The 21,711-nt window shown below is 43.6% G+C and overlaps 1 protein-coding gene across 2 annotated transcripts in view; it reads right to left on the bottom strand.

The window, feature by feature from the left end:
* Positions 1-21,711, bottom strand: part of DEPTOR (DEP domain containing MTOR interacting protein) — an 81,861-nt gene that overhangs the window by 21,268 nt on the left and 38,882 nt on the right. For both annotated transcript variants that reach the window (XM_033063887.2, XM_033063880.1), the window contains 4 exons: positions 9,617-9,802; positions 8,861-8,995; positions 5,712-5,782; positions 4,990-5,094 (listed from right to left, as the gene is read on the bottom strand). In XM_033063887.2, coding sequence (XP_032919778.1) covers positions 4,990-5,094; positions 5,712-5,782; positions 8,861-8,995; positions 9,617-9,802 — 497 coding nt within the window. The remainder of the gene's footprint in view (positions 1-4,989; positions 5,095-5,711; positions 5,783-8,860; positions 8,996-9,616; positions 9,803-21,711) is intronic.

Below are 21,711 nucleotides of genomic sequence, written 5' to 3'. Positions count from 1 at the left end.
TGTTACAAGTCTGTAATATGTTGTTATTGTGGCAGTACTTGAATTCTTTGGACTACAGTAAATTCACGAATACAAGCCGCACTGACTATAAGCCGCATCTCTGGGTGTTGGCAAATATTTTGGTTTTTGTCCATAGATAAGCCGCACACGAATATAAGCCGCTCTGTCGTTCGCAGCGAGGACCCGCGTGCAATTATTAACAGAGCCACGGCAGGGTGGGGTTTACTGGCTGAGCTAAGGCTGTGCAGGCTCGGCCCGCTAGGGGCCGCTGACGGGGCCAGGTGGGCCAGCACGGTGCTGCAGCTCGGGGCCGGCCGCTGCTGCCACTGGGCTCGGTCACCCCGGGTCGGCGCTGCCCTGCGGTGGCAGGCAGGGACGGAGCTTCCCCTGCTCCTACGGCAGCGGCGGCGGGCGGGGACGGAGCTTTCCCGCGCCCGTGGCGCCGGCGGCGGGCAGGGACGGAGTTTCCCCGCTCCTGCCGCGGCGGCGGCGGGCGGGGACAAAGCACCCCGTCGGCTCCCCGAGCCGCGGCAATGGCTGCGCGGGGCTCCCGTCGGCTCCCCGGGCCACAGCAATGGCGGCGCGCGCTTCCCCCCCCCTCCCTGGGCCGCAGCAATGGCGGCGCCGGCTTCCCCCCCCCCTCCCCGGGCCGCAGCAATGGCGGCGCCGGCTTCCCCCCCCTCCCCGGGCCGCGGTAGGGGCGGCCCGGGTCCCCCCTCTCCTCCCCGGGCCGCGGTAGGGGCGGCCCGGGTCCCCCCTCTCCTCCCCGAGCTGCAGCAATGGCGGCGCCGGGCCCCCCCCGTCTCTCCCCTGGGCTGTGGCAGAGGAGGAAAGAGAGCTCTCCCGCCTCTCTCCCCGCCCCCCGTTCTGCCTACACGGAGCCAGGCTCCACCCGCGGTGCAACAAAGTAGCGATTTGTAACAATCGCAAAATGCCGACTTTGCAGCTGCTCGGCTCAGCACCCTGGCAGGCACTTCTGAGGTTGTATTAGCCGCTCCTGATTATTAGCCGCATTTCCGGTTTAGGAGCAAAATCTTAGTCAAATTGGTGCGGCTTGTATTCGTGAAATTACTGTAATCAGATAGTACAGATGTTCCTTTGATTGCATGAAATGGGCTTGGTGATCTTGATAAAGTGACATCCATTGGCTTCTTGACACAGTGGCAACTCAACTACACTTGAGAGTTGGTTCTTATTCTGCTAGTGAAATCATTTGAGAAACTGGACCTGAAATAATCACTTCAGGTGAATGCAGAAGACAAATTGCACAGGCAGAAAATTTATAAAGCTGATCTTCTCCCTGTTCCAGCTTTTAGAGATCAGGAGAGCACAACCATGCTGAAAGGGTCCTGGCTGCACACTGCAGTTCCCAAGCTGAGCTCCGAACAGCAGGCACTGGCACCAGTGACAGCATGTGGTCCTTCAAACTCCCTGCTGCTGAAATGAAGAACTAGGCTTGAAAAGTTTAAACAGCCACTGGCAATTTGTATGATTTGAGGACCTTAGGTGTAACAGTATAAATACTAATTTGCTAAGAATCAGTTTAAGGAATCAGATAGCTTTCTTTTAACAGTTTGAGTAGGGCACTGATTTCTCCAGCCAGCAGGAAGAACAGATGATCAGCAAAATGAGTGATTAATTTGTCTCTCTCACAAGCCTCATACTTAGCTAGGTCTGCTTGTTCCATCACACTCTATTGCAGTTATGTCACACTAAATAACAATGTGATGCATAATTTAAGTCACTAGTTTGAAGTCAAGTTGTAACTTTTCAAAAAATACTTGCACCTTAAAAATGAAAATTAACTTACAGAATAAATCACTGAAAAAAAAGAAAATTAGTTTTACTGACATTTGGCAATACGTAGTAGTGTCATCTGCAGAGAACAAGATTTTTCAGCCAGTCAATAACAAATATTAAAGCAACCTGGGAACTTCAAAATCCTGCTGCTCCTGTCTGCACTGCTGATGACAGCAGACAGCTAAAGAGAGCTGCAAATAACTTAGAAGGCATCGCAACACTGACTCCTTTCATAGCCTCGCATCGCCTCCAGCTCCCACTTGTTAATGCACTTACAGCAACAACTCTCCTCACAACCCTGTCACAGGCAAACACACTTCAGCAAACCAAAAATACTTTAATAAAGTTAATTGACTACATATTTACTGAATTATTTTCTCAGATTCATACCTGAAACTTTAGACTATGAGTGGTAATGCTATTTACCAGCCCCAGAAGAGGTATCAAGTCCTAAAGCTGATAGCCTCTCACACATCTTCAGCAGATCATGCCAGCAGGGATTTTGTCACAAACAAATTGTCTGAAAATTCCCCCAGAAGAGGATGTTACACACAAGGAGATGGCAAGTGCTGCCCTGCTGAGGTGTGTGACAGAGCCCACGTGTCCCAGCCACAGCCACTGCGGGCGGTCAGAGCTCTGTCCCCAGCTCACTGAGTCTTCTACTCAGACTCCCAACTCACAGCACTTTGGAGCAGGCCAAGAGCCCAGCCAAGCTCAAACTGAAAGCAAGCCACCAGTAAGTCCAGCAGGTAGATTGAGCCTGCAATGTTGACTGCTTTCTGTGATACATGGTAGAATTTTAAATGCACAAACTAAGGCCCTACAATGAGATTGTAGGCAGCAGTCCTCTCTCAGCAGTATGTCCAGCATAAAGCAAAGACAGGAAAATAGTGTTCTGCAAAACAGGCAAGTGCAAAATCACAAGCTTTGCAAATAAAGACATTCTAAAAAGAATCAGAGTGGATGCATCTTCTTAGGAGGAAAATCCCTGCTGCTACTGCCAAGAACTTTTCTACAAACTGCAACGCCAAGGCTTGGCTCTTCTTCAAATTCTTGCCCTTTTCATCATAGCCAACTTTCCTTGTTAGCGCTTCTTTGGTGTAGCACTCTTTTTGCAGACAAAAGCCTCTTGCACCAGCCCACCAGAAGTTACCGTGCCCAACAGCCTGTTTTCAAAGTGCCCTTCCTGCAGCTTCCACACAGGGGAATGTTTAATTTCAAGGAGCTGTCATCTAAAGCCTGTCATTTGATTTCTTTAGATTTTCCAGATTGAGGAGTTCTGTAAACAGATGGATTAAGTGACATAGATTTTTTAAAATTTCAAATACTGCATTATGATTTACATACTTATTGCCATGGGAACCTTTAACAAAAGCCCTTATTTTCAAAGAAAAACACCATCTCTTCACTTGGCTAAAGGTATTCAGCATTTCCAAAAATGGGGCAACAATATTTATGTCTAAAGAGGGGCTTATCTCATATACAGACTTTTATGTGTAATTCTGCTCTGAAAAACTCTTTCGTATAAAGATAACAGCTTTGAAAAGAATCAAATCTGTCCTTCTGTAAAATCAGGGAAATATATTCCAGTTTTACAGCACTGTTTGTTCCTGTCAGGACAGTGAACTATTTTGTATTCTTCAATCTTCCACGGTTCAGGTAGACCTCTGCAACCCCACTGGATTACACATGACACCACTGTGCTGTTTTTACAAGTCAGGTTTCAGAACTGCTCCACTCTACTGCTAGCTTCTATATTCAGAATAAAAAGTGCTGTAAAATACTAAACTCTCAAGTTCAGGATCTAGAACATATACATGAATTAGTAAATTATTGTTAAATTTGGGCCCTCTAAATTTTAGACATAATAATTATTTGAAAATTATACTCATCATAAAAAATTGTAACTGTATATTATATTTAGGTGTTGTATAAAACATATTTAAAAAATGCCAGCTCCCTCTGAACTGAAGCTTCTTTGCCAGCAGGTTGTATGTGGGTGCTGCATGCACCAACAAGCTCTGCAGCTGCCATTCCTTGTCCCAGGGGTTTTGCCTACCTGTACTAAAAAAACAGTTTCAAAGACAGTATGTTGAAAGTTCCATAAAAAAAAAAGAATCAGTAGCCACAGAGCAGAAGTCCCTGTCTGCACTTGCTAAGGAGGGTCCCGTGGCAGGTCTGGCACCATACAGGATGTGCATCCCTGGAGCTGGGGCCTCCAGCTTGGTGGGTGTGAATAGATAGGTGAGAGACAACTGGGATGAGTGTGATGGGAAAGAGAGATTAATTAGAAGGCTGGACAAAATTCATGGAAAATTTGGGTTCATGTGGAATATACTTGAAACCCTCATCTGTGTTGCTGCCATACAAGAAAGCATGGTATGAATGGGTAGTTTAATCTTTCTGGCCATTGGAGCAGGTGTTGCAGTTAACTTAATTTTCATGCTCTTATCTGTACTTTACATAATACTTTGTCTTTATTTTTCTCTTTGTACAAGGCAGAGATTAATTCACAGATATATGCAGGATGTGGTCCAAGCCCACAGGTAAGTCAATGGGCTCTGCATTGCTGTGCAAAAGCTAAAAGTAGAATGTGTATTTATTGATTATTAAATCACTTATAAAGCTATTTCAGCTCTTTATGAAAGTATCACCTATTGTTCTTTCCAAATTGTCTTGAATCTTAACTGCTTTACACTGAACAATGGGGTATGCTAGCTTCACTTTCACTAGGTATGTCTGCCTGTTCCTATACAGGCAAAGTCCAGAAGGTGCATACCAGTAGTCACATAAATTGGAAAGCAAAGAGGGAAGCTAAAATTGTGCAGAGTTGAAAAAAGACATGAAAATTAAGAAAATTTTTTAAAAATCCATCAAAAAATAAGAACACCACCACCACCAAAACCAGCCAACCATGTGAAGAAAAATCCACCTCAAAAAGGGAAAAGATCAAGAAAACAACTTGAAAAGGATAGTTGAGTCTTATGTGAAAAAGAGACTTAAAGAATCTCAAGGACAGAAGAAAAGAAATAGGAGGGAGTTTAAAGACAACAGGACTCACTGTGCACCAGTGCCTGAAACTGAGGCAAAGGGACTCAACGCTGGAAACAAAAGCACCTCTCCCTCCCCAAATACAGGCACTGAGCAGCACAAATTTCCCTGGGGAATCATCCCATTTTGAGCACCCACCTTCATCCCAGCTGCAGCTGCTGGCCCACTGGGGTCCACAGCCTGGATGTGGCAGGGTTTGCTCCCCCGCACCACAAAGCCCCAGCCCACGGCATCGCCAACGATCTGCAAAGAGGAAAGGACATCATCACTTTCAAGCAGCTCCACGAAATTCAAGGGGACAACTTCTAAATGGTCCAAGATGTAATTTCAGCATCTCTGTACTTCCCACACATAGCAGAGTACAGGTTGCTATGTCACTCATGGGAAAGGCTCTATCCAAATCTTTCCTCTTAATTTTAATGAACTTTTTTTGTTGAACTAGGAGGCCCTAAAAGCAATGACAAGGTTCAAGAATGTCTTTAAAGAAAGGCTCAAATAATATGAGTCGAATTTTCTGTCCCATCATACAGAAAGACCCTGCTGGAGAAGTTCAGTTTGGGTAGGTGATCCACTCCTGCAGAACAAGAGCACCAAGTCTAGATGAGTTTGAATAATACTGATGTTATTGGTTTGATGTTATTTTACACCCCTTTTAAGTATCACACTGGCACAAAGAAAGAGTAAGCAAGTGCTGAATCAGACCTGGAATTTGTGGAAGTACTGATAATAGAGTTTGGGATTTTGAAGTATAAAACCTCAGCAAATACAAATAAGCTCTAATTATCCCATTGGAAAATGTCTGTTTGGATTGCTCTATGCATATAACATTCAGAAAATAAAGAAAAATATTTGAGACATACCGTAAAAGTTTTTCTAACATATGGGGCTCCAGGCATCAAGAGCTCATCAGCAGTCACAGGTCTCTTTAATACTGTGGAGGCACAGAAACAAATATTCAATAAAAATATTCCTCTGGAGTCTCTCCTAATAAAATGGATACAGTGATGGGACACATATTTTTGGCCCCACTTGCCATACATGCTTTCAGTTCTTGCAGATCTGTCTGAAAGCAGTAAGACAACCAAGGAAAAGCCTGCAGAATAACTCTGAGTATAAATTATGAGATCTTTGGAAAACTGGGGCATTTAGCCAACAGAGTTTGTTGTCTGAAATCAAAATCCCCTAAACACTATCACAAAAATCACAAGTGGCTTTTTCTGTGTCCAGTGTTGAAACAAGTGACCAACCTTCCTGGCACAGAGCAGCTTTTCTTCATAGCTCACTGTGTGCTTATTGGGTGCTCTCTGCTCTTTCATCTGAGTTGGGCTTGAATCACATAATTGAATAGCAAGAAAATCCTGCTTGGGTGAGGAATTATCTCAAAAGATTTCTGCAACTGTAGGCACCTATCTTATCCAGGGACAGACGAGGTAACCTACAGGTGTCTGGGAATTTAAATGAAAGGAAATACCAGTAAGCTTCTGCAGGTCCCCACTGCCTTCCTATGTAATGGCATCATTTTCCTCCCAACAAATTAAATTTGAGTTCTGCCAGATAAAATCAATACCATCCTGTGTATCATTTTTTATCTGTCCATAAATGCTTCAAACACAAAGGACAACATAAAGATATATGCTGTTTACCCCATTTGCCTGCTTCACCCTTAATATTATGGCTGTTTTTCTTTTAGTGATAAATAATTTTGACAGTGTCTTCTGTCTTTTCAATCACAGGTGGGAGACAAAATTTCTCACAGATGGTATTTGAAGACATTCTTGAGTTTCTTAATAACATTCATGGGAGTAGAGAGAATTCTAGCAGAAAAACCAATACCTTTTTTTTTTTTTTTTACTTTCCCATGTATTTTGATGAACTGTCATTTAGCCAGTGTTACACTTTGCAGAGCATGTCTGGTTCAATGTGAAAAAACTGAATGATTGTGCTCATTTGACAAGTCAGAATCAGGTAAATCATCCATGCAGGCCTCTCTTATGTGCCTCCCTGCATTATACCTCCAGGAATTTTTTTTTTGTTTGATGATTGTTTTTCTACATGATTGGTCAAGTCATGACCTGGGTGTTTTTTAAGTGCTTGCCTGCAAGAGAGCTCGTCTGACAAATACCTCTGCCTTGTGTTTATTAGCACGTAGTTCAGCAACACGCTCTAGGTCTGGATAGCAGGAAGCTATTTGTGAACAAAGTCTCCTTATAGTCAGCAGAGGATTAGGAATTCCTCGTAACATTTACATCTGACAGCCTTATGTTAACCTATGCCTGTGGATCTGTACTTGTGCTCTGGGAGAAATAACCCTACATTGCCAGTAATTGTATAATTCGTAAAAATCAGTCTGTTTATAAGCCCACTGCTGCCTTCTTTCAAATATGAGTCTGTTAAAGCTATTCACAGTTTGAAAACTAGTCCTAAGGGAAAATTTCTTCTGAAAAATTTATGCAAGAGCAACATCAGCCTATTCTTTTTCTTCCAGTGTTGTGTAATCAGCTGCATTAAAATAAACTTGTTCTCACTACTCATGGGCTGACACTTCATATAAAATCAGAACCATAAATGAACAGAATAGCTGGCATACTTCAGATAACATACACATTTATGGATAGCACATGAATGCAGTTTTATCTGTCCCAGAAAATTTTCCAGGATGTAATTAATGCGCTGGGGACAAAGAGCTCCCAATACAAAAGCTACCAGAGTATTTCTGGAAAGTATACCTGAGAGGTGTTCTGCCAAGACATGATACTGTAGCACCCTTTATACAGGGGCAGTGAAGGGGTGAGCACACTGGAAGGTGGTGCTGAACACCCACCAGCAACACCCTCCGAGGATGCAATGGCCATGAGAACTGACAGCATTCCCTCTGCTGGGCAGCACGTCTGCTGGAGGGGGCTGTGAGCATATGATCCTACTGACTCCTTCCAATTATTTTAGTTCTGAGCTCCATACTGAATTCCCAGCAGAGCTTAAGCAGAGGGAAGAAAATGTGCTAAAAGGAGAGAGAGGGAAAATATCCTTCCCTTTCTGATGGCCACTCTGCACAGCAGGAATGAAACGCACTTTAGTTCACTCATCTCCAGAGAAAATGGTCAATGTTTTGAACAGCATTCACCTAGTGCTTGAGGCACTCTCTTGTAATCACTTCAAATGCCAGCATCCCTCTGAAAGCAAAGATTACACATATCCACTGAAGCCTTACCCCGTTGAACAGTCCCCACACCACTGGCAGGGACTTGGTGAATTTGAAATAATAAGGAGCTCAAAGGGCAGCAGGGGCCCTGTTTGATATTCAGGGCTATTTCTGAGGGAAACAGAGAGGCTGAAACAATATCTATCTTGGTCTGTTTTTCCCTTCCCAGATGTACAGTAAGAAACAATTTTAAGTGAACTGTGGAAGAATGGGTGTGTTTAACCTTCCGGCGTGGGATAGGAAATCCTTTCAAAAGGAAAATAAGCTTGAACACTATTTCTACCTTCTGAAACAGATCAGTGTAAGACTTAAAACAAATTAAAAAGTTCAAATGGTCTCTGACAGGCTGAAACAATGCTGCCTCAGTATTTTTAGAGCCTTCTGTTTTCTGAGAGGTGTTATTCCATAGCAGCTCAAGCAGTCACTGGATAGTTAAACCCTCCTCTGACTTGCACCAAAGGAATGTTTCTAGGAGGAGATTTGAATTGGTTCAGAGCTTGGCAGTGAAGAGGCAAATCTAGGCCTCTGGCTGCACGTCGTCCTAAGAGATAAACTGCAGCTCAAACCACAATTATGGACTTGACGCTGAGATTACTGGAGGCAGACATCTGGCTTGTGTTCAGCAGGACTTCAGGCTAGATGATGATAATAGTTCCCTCTGGCCTACAAAACCTGTGACACTGTGAATTTTTAATGTATTCTTGGAAACAGAGGCTTAGGCGTGACAACAGGAATTCTTCACTTCGCCTTCTCCCCACAGAGATGTCTGCACCCTGTCTGCTGTGCATCCTAAGCCAGGTTGGTGCTCACCAGATTTGGGGTTGCAGAGCACAGGGGGACTGCTGCTGAGTGTTGGGCTGCTGCTGAAGTAGCCACTGCTGCCACAGCTACTCATGCTGCTCCTCCTCACTGCCGACACAATCTTTATCTCCTTGGTGGGACTCACTGCAAGCAGAGGGAAAACAGAGAGAGAAAGGGAGCTGGTACCAGTTATTAAGTCATTTCCCTGTTTCTTTTTTAAAAAATCCAGTAATAAGCCATGCTTTCACTGACAACACTGGGAATGGGTCAGTGTGTCCTACACTGTTAGAAGAGTCACTGAATTAGAGTAAGGCTGTAACTAACAGGATAGCTGAACTGCTCCCTTTAGTGTCTTCTAATAGGCATTTCAATACAGGAAACCATGTTTTTAATTTTTTTCTTTCCCTTTTTTCAGTTCTACTAGATATTACTGTACACAAATGCTGCAGGGCCCCTTTCCCTCATTTTTAATCTCCTTGTAAACTCCCCATAGAATATACGACAAATTACTTTGAGTTTAGGGGACTTTAACCATTTCAGTTTGAACATGGACCCCAAATTTTGATGAGCATCTGAAATGCTCTTGATACAGATACACCCCAGGGACCTATAGGTTTGGTAAAAAGAGTGAATGGACAATCCCTATGAACAAGGACATAATACTCAGCCCTGCATTTTTTTCTAACACTGAAACTCCTTGTCCAAATTCGTTTTTTTAATACTCCATAAGTCACTCTACAAACAGTAGTGTAATTAATGAGTCACCTGAGAGAAAGCTGGTGTGTTTCCTGTTGTCATGGTTCTGCTTGCGCAGGCAGAACGGGCTGTCATGGCTCTCTGGCATCAGGCGAGACTTCTCAGTGAGGAGCTCCATCAATCGCCGCCGCCGCCGGAAATTCATTCTGCACTGGTACAGCAAGTTGCTGTCCATAAAATGGTGCTTGTTGGACACTAGGAAAAGAAATGGATACAAAGTTTATGCCCTGTAGGCACAGAAAGAAATCCAAGCCTACCCATGTGCAACTTGTGCACTACAGACCTTGCTGTAAGGAAGCAATGCTCAGAGCTCTCCTCTTCCCCTGTGCAGCAGAAAGGGGAGGAAGGTGGTTCAGCTTCACACAGGTGACTTCAATACACACTCTTTATAACAGCAATAACAAACTAGGAATTGTAGTGGACAATGCTGAGAAGAACCTTTTACACCACTTTGATTAATGACATGCATTTTTTATTGCCCAGTGGAAATGGAAGTGTTTTACCTCTCTGTGACAGCTTGCATAATGGTCCAGCTCTGCGCAGGATTCCTCTCTACACCTCTTGCTGCCACTGGTTGCTACAGACCAGACTTTGCTCCTTAGGTCAAGTTTAGTGTAAATTCATCAGTCTAGGGCAGCTCCTGGGAGCTCTGTCCAACCACCTTGTTCAGAGCTACAGGGCAGCAAAGAATCAAGACCTGTGTATTTCCTCTGTCTTGTTAACCACAGACACTGTGTCCCAGACATTTCCTGCAGGCCACTTCCCCCCTTCGCACGGATACACAAGGTTTGGGAACAGGCAGCTGGCCAAAAATCATTTCTTACATAATGAACGAAAATCTTAATTGCAACCTGTATTGACCCTGAGAGCAAACCCCAGGCTGCTGGTGTCAGAGCAGGAGCACCAAGCCTACTCCCAAAGTGCAACATCACTGTAACATCAACATCTTCACTGCCACCAACGCTGAGACGATAAATGCTGTAGTTGGATGGAGCTCTGTGCCAGGTGCTGAAAGGAGTTCTGCTGCAGGTCCTGATTGCAGGAAAGCTCTCTAGGCTACTCTCTGCATCAGTACTGCAGCATCTAAAATAGCTGCAGTAGGTGTTTGGCAACATTTTTCTCAATTTTCACCCAGCTTCTGTGATCACATTCCACAGAAATAATTTCCCACAGCTGACCTTTTCAATGAAGAATCCAGGTTCTGGATTTTCTTCGTTTAGAAATTGCATTTCTTGCAACATTGAATTGTAAGAACTGGTGGGGTATGGATATTTGTGTGTAAAGTATAAACAACATCACAGGTATGCACTGAGGTCAGTCAAGTCTATGATTACATGTCTTAGCCTCCTGCTATAAACACAGAACTTTTGCCTTGCTCTTTTCTCTGCCCAGCACATGGGGTCCAAAACCCAGCAGAGTCCAGGGCACTACACAGAGCCTGGAGCCCTGCTGGCCTGTTTTCCTTTCATTCTCACCCCCAAAACAGTCTTCCTTGCTCTCATCCCTTCTGAACACCTCCCTGTGTCTCTGGTTACTCTTCATTAAACTACAGAACTACACTACATGACAACCTTGCAAAATCGGTCACATTTACACATAAACTGCCAGTAAGTCATTGGATGTTTGTGAGCTGAAGAAATAACTTCAAAGAGGAAAAAGTCCAGTCCAGTCATCTTCTCCAGGGATGTCAAGTTACCCAGATAACAAGGAAATTGTCAGTCCTAGATATGAACCTCAGGGCACTGTATTCTATGTGGATGCAGAAACTGCCTTATGATGCCAGACCATCCTGCAAAGAAGCATGTCCCTTGCCTGCCTGGGTCTCTGTCAGAGACACCACTGTCTGTACAAATGGACTTCTACCTTTGAGATGCAAAGAATAATCAGCACACAGGAGCTTTCTGAACTGCACATGCTGGTGCCCAAGCTGCCACTCAGTCCCTCTGCCCCAGCGTGGCACATTGTAGGCTGTAAGGCACCCCTTAGATTGCCTGGCTCTAAGACCTTTGGAAGAGCCAGTGCCACTTGGCTTTTGTCTGCTTCCTTTTGATGCTGAATCTGTTGTGTCCTCAGGGATGCAAAATGGCTTTGCTAAGTCCACAGTTACCATCACAAGTAACTAGTTACTGTGTTCTGACACATTAATTATTGCAGGCACACACTGCTGCTGTGCTCCCCATTTTGCATACGTATCATATGCAATACTATTAAACAACACTTCCTAACAATCACTATTTTTGAAGTAAGGAAGTAGAGGAGGAGAGATTTGGCAATCTGCCTACATCCCTCAAAGGATTTGCTATCAGAGGCAGAGTTAGTACGTAGGTGTTTGCAGCTACCAGTTTCATTTTAAGATCACTGACGTAAGAAGTAAAAGCAGCAATATCTATCAATATCTTACCCCATTATTAAAATAACCTAATTTAAAGACAAAAAAATTTGAGGCCATCTCAAACTCAATCTTAAAAAGGCAAGTGCTACTTATTCAGCACTATTGTGGCTCATAATCTTAAATGAAAGAGGGCTCCACAAATGCTTCCTAGGAAATAGCACGGCTGTGGCCAACCATTCGCAATGTAAGAAATAACAGAATGGTTTCTGAGTCAAATATTACGAAGACACAGTTTTTAACGAAAATTATTCTGTTGTTTGTCCCATTAACTGAAGTACTCCGGCAGTACTCAGAAATTATGATAATCAGAGATAAACACACACTCGTGCTGCAGACATTGCCAAGCACTCTCAACTTCAAGAATTACTGACCATGAAACTAGATAATGTAAACATCTTTACGCCATTATATTGAACATATTTTAAAATAAAAATACTTGTTTTGAATTAAATATTGTAATATTTCTATATATTTAGAACAGTAAGGCTTAGGTTTTCCACTGAAGTCATTAATCTCTGCTGTAACTATTTCAGTCCAGAGAAGGGTAAATTTTTATACAATAAATGAGTGCAAGTGGAAAAGCTAAGTCCAATGACTGTGTGTTGGAGAGTATTTGTATATTATTTACACAACAAAGGATTTGCAGCCAAAACGCTTAGGACATGTAGCATCAGTACAGAATTTAGCATGCTACTTGGCTTTCGTGTTTTAACCCCCTCATTTCTAAGAATAGTTCACATATCATGTGTTTGTAACATCATGTAATTTCTTACATATTTAAAAAGAAGCTAAAAATACAAATAGGAACAATATAGCTCAGACTGCCTCCTTGTGCATACATCATGAGATAAAGTCTCTCACCAAAGTTATGACTGTGCCTCATAGGGCTCTTTTTTATTTTTTTTTTTTAATTATCTGAGTTATTCATGATTTGTGATTAAATGTCCAGGCTGTGACTCTGCCTAAGGATGAGTGTATCTGGAGACGTGTGGAAAAAGGAATTTCCAGACTATGGATCAGAAGGAAGAGGTTGAGGAGGGGGAGGCAGTGCAGTGGCTGATTTTCAGCAAGAGCCAGGGGAAGCTACACATGGCCTTGGTAAATCACAACCCTGTGGATGCTGGATGAGAGCACACACAGAAGGTTGGGTGTGTTACACTGGCGTACCTGGGTGTGTTACACTGGGAGTTGCTGTGAGAGGTGCAGGTGCAGTCAGGGGTGCTCACTCAATCACTTCAGCAGCCCACACCTTGCTGCAAGCAGCAGAGAAAAGTGGGAGTGGAAAGCTTTTCCAAACCGATGGCAGAATGCAGAGGGGGTTGCACAGACTTGCCCAGGAGCAGTTTCTTTAAAGGCAATTTAGAGGCTGTTACCTCTGGGTGTTGACTCAGAAGCAGCAGCAGATAAACTTGTGGCAGCTGACAAGGCTCTTGCTCCAGGAACCTCTCATGGAAGCTGCTGCTCCAGAAAGGGATTAACATCACTACTCCTGAATTAGCTTACTGCCCTTCATAGTGCAGCACAGAAAGGCAAACTGGCACCATTTCAGTTTGTCTTTAACAGTGAAGCCATGGCTGATGAGTGTCAGGACCTGCATTTGTACAATATGAGGGTGATGCAAAGAGCAAGGTGGGGTGACTTCATGTTTCTTGCTCCAATTTAATTCACAGCTGTTCAGGTGGCAACATGTTCATGTTGCAATATGCACCTTATGCAACAGGAATAAATGCACTGAGAGTGAAGTAAAAATATGGCAACTGGAAACCTCCAAAACCATAAAAGCACACAAGAGCATTTATTGTCCTGGAAGGAAAGGCACCAACACTCACATATACTCACTGATGTCAAACTCTGGAGACAAGATCATAACCCACCAGTCTAATCTCTCACATACACAGGCCACAAAATGTCTCCTAGAAACAGAATTTAACAATTATCTTTCAATCTTACAAAAAATTAGCTTACTTATACTTTAAGGCATTTATTGACCACTTTACTCGTCCCTTTGGAAGCTATTTAAGCCTTCAGTCACTTGCCCTGCCAGAAAACAAAGATTAAACTCAAAGCTGAATTTGCTTATATTTAGCTGCTAATCCCTGGATTTTGTCACACCTTCATTGGAAAGTTATGTACGATGTGGTAAAAAATCTTAGCAAAGAAATCTGCGAAGAGAGGAAGTCAACTCTCAAATGTATCTTTTATCAACTGAATAAATACCACCCATTAAATTTTGATCCTTTAAAGCCTATCTGGAGTCCTCTTCAGAATTTGTTTTTTTTAATCTTTTCTAAAAATTCACCTATCAGAACTGCATACTCACAGTTACAACTTCACTCCCCTTTTCTTACTGGGTGTTGTTCTTTTTGTACATCTCAGGCCCACTGTTACTACTGCACTGAACTGCACAAATAGCATCAAATGGGAATAATTATTGCCCTGCACATCCTCCTTTCCCTGCACAGCACTGTTCCACAGCAATGAGTGGAGCCTGTATTCTCATTTCCTAGATGCATTGCCTTGTAGTTATACCATTACCTATACAAAAACAAAACAACTCTTTTGGGGTAATGACCATTTAATTAATAGAGTTCAATTATTTGTTTATTGTCTCATCTATCCCTGGAGTTTGAAATTTTCATTGGCAAGGGTTTTAGCTGGTCATGCACCATTTATGTCACTGTTAAGATGAGAAAAATCACAATATTTATTTTGGATTTTCTGTTTGGGAGCACTTAATGTTGCAGCTTCGGTGCTTCTTGTTCCTGGCTGCCTCACAGTTTCTGTTCAGACACATAAAATATAAATATTAACATCCATGCAAATCTTCTTTCAGCTTCTGATTCTGACATGAAATCCCAGGATCTGCATGGGGCTCAAACAGCCTTTTCTTTTCCACTTTTCCAAGGAGGCTGATGCACAGCAGAGATAGAAATACTAGCTTTACACTGATTTCACAGGACCGAGGAAGCTTTAGGAAGTACAAAAGCCTATTTTAATAAATGGTATGACTCATGCCTGAAAAATCAGGCCATTTTCATAACTGGCTTTTCCCCCAAATCCCTCCCACCACTTCAATTCCCCATGATTTTTAGCGCTGATAATCTGTGCACATCTCCACCACAGTGATTAATGCTCTCTACCAGCTGAAAGCTGCAGTCCCCAGTAGGACACATCCAGCGAGGCACTCCAGCTGCTCTGCACGTCCCCACAAACAGCACTGTCACCAAGCAAGCTCGTGGCTGGAGCCAGGGAACGGCTGCTCCATGTTGAGGGAGCAGTGGGAAGGAGATCAAAGTTCCATGAGGAGCCAGATGAGCAGCTTTTCTCAAGAGAGTAGAGGACACATTGAAGTGTGTGCTTGTTTGTGCGAGAGTGCACTTGTGCTAGGGCTAAGAGGAAGAGGCTATAAAACATGAGCAGTGTATGGATTTTTCAGTGTGGATATGTCATATCTTTCTCCACTTAAAGACAAAAGCAGCACTGAACTCCTTCCAGCAGTGCACAACACATCCAAGTCTTTGCACAAGGCAGCAGCCCCAGTCTATTCAAAAGTACACTTTATCTTTTTAATGAGGTCGTTTCCTCTATTAAAATGATGTGAAATGCAGTTTGAAGTTGCAGGAGATCATTCTAGACCTTCACTATTACTGGCTGCAATAGTCTGTGCCTTCATATAGCAAGTTTTGACCTCTGAAGTGGCAGGATATCACCCCAATAGAGAACATCAAGCCAAGCACAAATGCAGGACGATGAGACACACACTGACAGGCTGCAGGGACTGGGGGTTGTCTGAAGGAGAGCACAGCTGGAGCTGCTTCCACCTACATCCAAAGTGTGCCCAGGGAAGAGTCTGGCTCCCACTCCATGGCATTTTGCTTTCTCACTCCCCCCTCCAAAGCAGAACCGGTGTTTAAAGTCAAGGAACAAATCAACACACAAAATAGGAGTTCCTTAAAAAAATGCCTCTCTCTAAGGATAGCACACAGCTTGCTGAGCCAGCCTCCTCAGTGCCTCAGGCCTTTGGCCAGCCCAGTTTTGGTCCCTTGCCAGAGAAACAGTGGAAGTGTGCGTCCACTTTGGCTTTCAGAGAGCAGTGGTGAGTCCGTGGGCTTGGCAAACATCAAGAGCTGCTGAGAGCTGCAGAGAGCAGCTGTGCAGCGTTCAGCCAGTGCTCACCCCACACTGCCCACCTCTGCCACCTCACCCAGCACTCCTGTCTGCCCCTCTTCCACTCTGCCTTCACTGACACACGTGTGGCTGGCACTTTATTCAGCACTGGACAATGCTTTTCCCACTCCTCTCAAAGCCTTCCTGTTTTTCTGCTAATCTGGCACTGCAAATGCATTTTAATCATGGCACCTATTCAGATTAGTTTCCTTTTACACATTGATGAATTCCACCTGCTTGGATCTCTCACAAATCCAGGGAGAGAGAGACTACAGATGTTCAGTGAGCGCAGGGCCCTGGATCTTGGGTCTTGTATTCCCTGCACTGCATAAACACAGCACTTGCATTTCCACCTTTTATGAATGCTTACATGCTGCACAGTCCATAGATAAGCCCACCTGTGCATGTATTCAACCATCACATTAAACTCTCGGCAGTGCAGCTGTACTAAATTGTATTTTTTTTCTTATTTGGATTACAAGGAATTCACTTTGAACAGACAATGTATCTCAGCTTGAACTGCCCTTCTTTCTACTGACCCCCTTGTATAAAACTGCAAGGCAGATTCTGGCTCTGCAATACAAAATCCAGAGAGCTGTTCCAGTTCATCCTACTAAAGGCAAAGTCAGTAACTACATCCAGAAATAAATAGGTCCTGGAACTGTAAGTAGGTCCAGAAAAAAAAGCTGTGCTGTAACTACAGTTCACTGAGCTATAACTAGGGAGGGCTTTCTGAGTTGTTTCAATGAACTGTAGTATATCCATGTAGTCCAAAAAACATCTAGACAATTTTTATACTGTCTTTAAAGCAGCAGGATTACAGTAGAAAACTGTCAAAAGTTCCTTGGGAACTGAAATTCAGAGTATCCTGTCCTTATTAAGGCGGTATGTTCTGATCAGTGCAGTAACATTTTATTTCTGCTCCCTTAAAATAGGTATGCAGATATATGTTTCTATATACATTTTGTCTTTCCAGCCAGTTTGCCATCTATTTGCACTATATTTTCAAATACACATTACTTACTCTAGCATGAAAAGCCAGTGTTGAATCACACACATTTCAGCAGTCTTTTTGGTTTGTATATGAGGATTTATCATCTTTAATTTAGTAAGTTTACAGAACATAGCCAACTGCTTTTCTTTGCTTCCAAATAAAGTATGGAAAGTACAGTCTGTGGCAAGGGAAGCAGAAGATGAAAAGGCCCATCTGGGTATCTCTTTCTTTTTTTTTTTTTTTTTTGTTGCAGCCATTAAAAACTGAAAATCATTCTCTGTAAGAAAAATAAAATTCAATAGTTAATATGAAAAGAATTTTTCATATGTTATTTACATAAAGCATAGAGCATGTGTCTCTTTCAAAAACCAAATCAATTCCTGCTGTAGATAAAGACAACTGCAAGAAGAGCACAATGAGAAGCTGACAGACTAAGGAGCAGGAGGTTTACACAATTACATACAAAGTTCTTTGACTTCTTGCAAGGGGAAAATCATGAAAAATATGCAAAGTGGTCTCCAGATTTAGCATAAGCAGCTGAATTACTGTGGGTGAGGTTACTGTCCCTATGCACAGGGACACTGCCAGGGGAGAGCTGCCACACAAACAACTGAGTGCTTCTGCCTGGCACCAGCACGGGGGCAACAGGACTTACAATAAAATTGTGTTGCAGGACATCATAGACTAACTGAAGGCTTGTGTTTTACTGGATAAATCAAGGCATCATCTGTAAAAATGTGATGTTGTATAATTTTTAGTATCATGAAAGCTTGGATATATCCAAGGGCTGATGTGATTCAGGTTTTGGATCCTCTAGAAAAATGATTTTAAAAAATATGTGTGTTGATTTTGGAGAAGAAAGCCTACGATTAAGTCGAGGATTTATGGTATGCTTCAATGATACGTGTAAACTGCTATCTGCAGTTGATATTTCCAAGAAATGGGTTACAAAGAGAAATCTTGAATGAAAGAAGAGTACAGTAATTTCATGATTACAAACCGCACCGATTATAAGCCGCACTTCCGGAGCGTCAGCAACATTTTGTTTTTCCTCCATATATAAGCCGCACTGGATTGTAAGCCGCACTTTCATCCACAGCGAGGATCCGTGTGCAACTTTCACAAAGTTGCCAAATAGTAACAGAATTGTGGGATCACGGGGTTTACTGGTTCGGCCCTGCTCGGGGTGGCCGCCAGGGAGTGGCCCCGGCCCCGCTCGCTGCTGCCACTGGGAGGAGGGAGAGGGGCGTCCCTGGCTGCTGCCGCCAGGAGAAGGGAGAGGGGCGTGCCCAGCCGGTGCCGCTGCCACGCCCCCCGGGGCTGGGCAGCACTGCCATTGCACCGCCGCTGCCCCGCCGCCACCCGGGCGGCCTCTACCGCGGCTCAGGGCTGCTGCTGGCTCGGACTTCCACGTTGGGAAATTTCAAAAATTTGTTCATATATAAGCAGCTCCTGAATGTAAGCCGCACTTCCGGTTTGGGAGCAAAATTTTAGTCAAAATGGTGTGGTTTATAATCATGAAATTACTGTACATTTCACATACATGGCAAGTTTTCACTTTGTAAGTGAATCATAATCAGCTAATCATAAGCAGTTAGACACCTAAGGTAAATATAGCAGCACATACTTCATTATTCACAGCAATTTTGCAAGAGAAGGAAAGCTTTTCAACAAAAGCAAGAGAAATAATACTTCGTTAGATATTTAATCCACTTCTACAATTATAACAAACTTTCAATTGCATCATGTCTTTGATGCTTAAAACTAAATGCTCTGATCGTCTTCACAAAGGAAATTCTGCTGTATAAAGGTATAGAGTCCTTGGAAAGAATAGGGAAAACTGAATACAAATATAAGACTTTTCCTGCAGAGACAGGGACACAGCACGTTTCAACATTTACTGTTCTAAGTCACCACAAAGTGTTTGTTTTCATCTCAGAAAGTAATTTGCACAGTGGAGTTCACAGATAAAAGATAACTCTTGAAAGGAGATAAGCACCTGCTAATGTGCTAAGCCAGCAGAACATGTGTCAACCTTGAACACACAAGGTCTGATCAACTGCAATTATCTCAATAAAGCTTTCTAAAGTTGAAAGGTATTTTAAAGGAGGGTGGAGGCTGAAGATACAGATATGTCTAAGACACCTTACTACATTTTTATTACCATCAAAAAATCCTAGCACTGACAAAATCATATAACCATTTTGGTTGGAAAAGACCTCTAAGACCATGAAGCTCAACCATTAACCTGACACTGCCAAGTTCACCACTAACCCATGTCCTTAAGCGTCACCACCTACACATCTTCTAAATTCTTATAGGGGTGGTAACTCCACCACTTCCCTGGGCAGTCTGTTCCAATTCTAGAGAACGCTTCAGTGAAGAAATTTTTCCTAATACCCAACATAAACTTGCCCTGGTGCAACCCAAGGCCTTTTCCTCTTCTCCTGATCCCTTGTTCCCTGTCAGAAGAGCCCAATTCCACCTGGCTCCAGCCTCCTTCCAGGGAGATATAGAGAGTGACAAAGTCTCTCCTGAGCCTCATTCTCTCTGGGCTAAACACTCCCACCTCTGTCAGCTGCTCCTCATCTGTGCTCCAGACCCTTCCCCAGCTTCATTGCCCTTCTCAGGATGTGCTCCAGCCCCTCAATGTCCTTCTTTTACTGAGGGCCCAGACCTGGACACAAGACTTGAGGTGTGGCCTCACCAGTGCTGAGTACAGGGGACAATCCCTGCCCTGGTCCTGCTGGCTCCACAGTTTCTGATCCAGGCCAGGATGCCATTGGCCTTCTTGGCCACCTGGGCACATCTGGCCTCATGTTCAGCTGCTGTTAACCAGCACTCCCAGCACTTTTCCAGTGGACACCTTTCCAGCCACTCATCTCCAAGCCTGGAGCATTGGATGGGATTCCTTGCATGAGGCTGTTGTGACCTGAGTGCAGGAGCCAGCATTTGGTTTTGTTGAATCTCACACCATCCACCTCAAGCCATCACTCCAGACTGTCCAGATCCCTCTGCAGAGCCCTCCTACCTTCCAGAAGATCAATCTCTCAACCAGCTTGGTGTGATCCACAAAGTCACCTTTGCTGCCCTTAATAAAGATCTCCTTAATAAAACAGTATCAAAGGTTTTACTGAAGTCTAGGTAGACCATGTGTTCCAAAGAAGACAGCAGCCAGGCTGCCATCTCTAACAGAGACTCTTACACCCCTCAATCATTCAGGAAAGCAAAGCTTCACCACCCCTATTCTGCTGCTGATCTGAGTCTGGGAATCTGCACCCCATTCCCCTGGAACAGAGTGGACAGCCATGCAAAATGCTTCATGCTGAACTGTGCTGTGGTCACTGCTCAGGGAAGGTGCTGGGGGCATGCCAGGGAAGAAATTACACCAAGCACATGGACTTGAAGGTCAGCAGCAGCTTGGGAAACCACAACAAGAAAAAAAGACAGAATGTGACCTGGCATGGGAAGAGGAATTCTGCTGCTCAGGCTCCCATTTCTCACAGGCTCAACTGGCAGCACACATGGTACCATCTGTGGATTGTACAAGGCAATCCCTGTGTGTTTACATTCCACAATATATTGAGAAGTGTTCATAAATGAGCTATGGTTTGGTTGCTGCCACGGAAGAAACACAAATATTCATTGCGAAAGCTGTAGCTGCTATCCTACAGCACTCGTTTCTCTTAACAGTATTGAGCAGATTTTAAATTTAAACTATTTATCACTGGAGATTCCAGACTTCAAAAATTTCTGCAAGGCAGGCAGATGTTTCTGCATCCCTCAAGCTTTTATACCAAAGGAGTCCTTGAAGGAGGACAGGAAGACTCTGCTGCCCTGCCAGCAGTGCTGTGCTGTTGTGGCTGCAGGTGCAGGGTAAGTTCTTCAGCAAGGGCTATAAGCAAGTATGAGCCACAAATGACTCCATAAAGAGCTCTGTGAATACCCTCTTTTGTCCGTGGACATCTCAGTATCTCTGTTTTCCAGACTGAGGAAGGGCTGTGGATGCCCACCCTGTCTATCCTTGCCTTGGCCTGATCTATCTGGCAGCTGGCAGCAGGCAGAGAACTTCTTCTCCTGTTGCATGCGAATTTTGACCACAGTAGCTGATCTGTCCCCCCATGCCCATATGAAGAACTAAGAAAGATTCAGTCTGCTGAAGCGAAGTTCTATCTATTAATATTACCAAGTTCTACATACCTCACATAGCAGAAATGGGTTTTTCTACAGCTGAGAAACATGTCCTGTGCACCTTTTGTCCCTGCCTTTACTGTATGTGCATCACCAAACTTGTAATTCTTCCCACAATCTTTATTCCTGTATTCTGGATGAAGGCCATCAGTGCCATCAAAAGCCAAGTAACTACCAGGATCTACAACCCAAGACCCGCCTTCAAGAAATGCACAGTGCATAATTCCCTGCTACCTATGAGGGCTTTACTCCATATTACATGGGGGTACCAATACACAGGAAAGGAAATCTGGGTCCTATTTGTGAAAATGGTGGTTTGTGGGTTATGATTTCACAGAATCACAGAATATTCTGAGTTGG

The sequence above is a fragment of the Catharus ustulatus genome, chromosome 1 (assembly GCF_009819885.2).
Source record: "Catharus ustulatus isolate bCatUst1 chromosome 1, bCatUst1.pri.v2, whole genome shotgun sequence".
Lineage (NCBI taxonomy): Eukaryota > Metazoa > Chordata > Aves > Passeriformes > Turdidae > Catharus > Catharus ustulatus.
The sequence above is the reverse complement of the archived record's forward strand: the minus strand, read 5'-3'. Positions and strand labels throughout refer to the sequence as shown.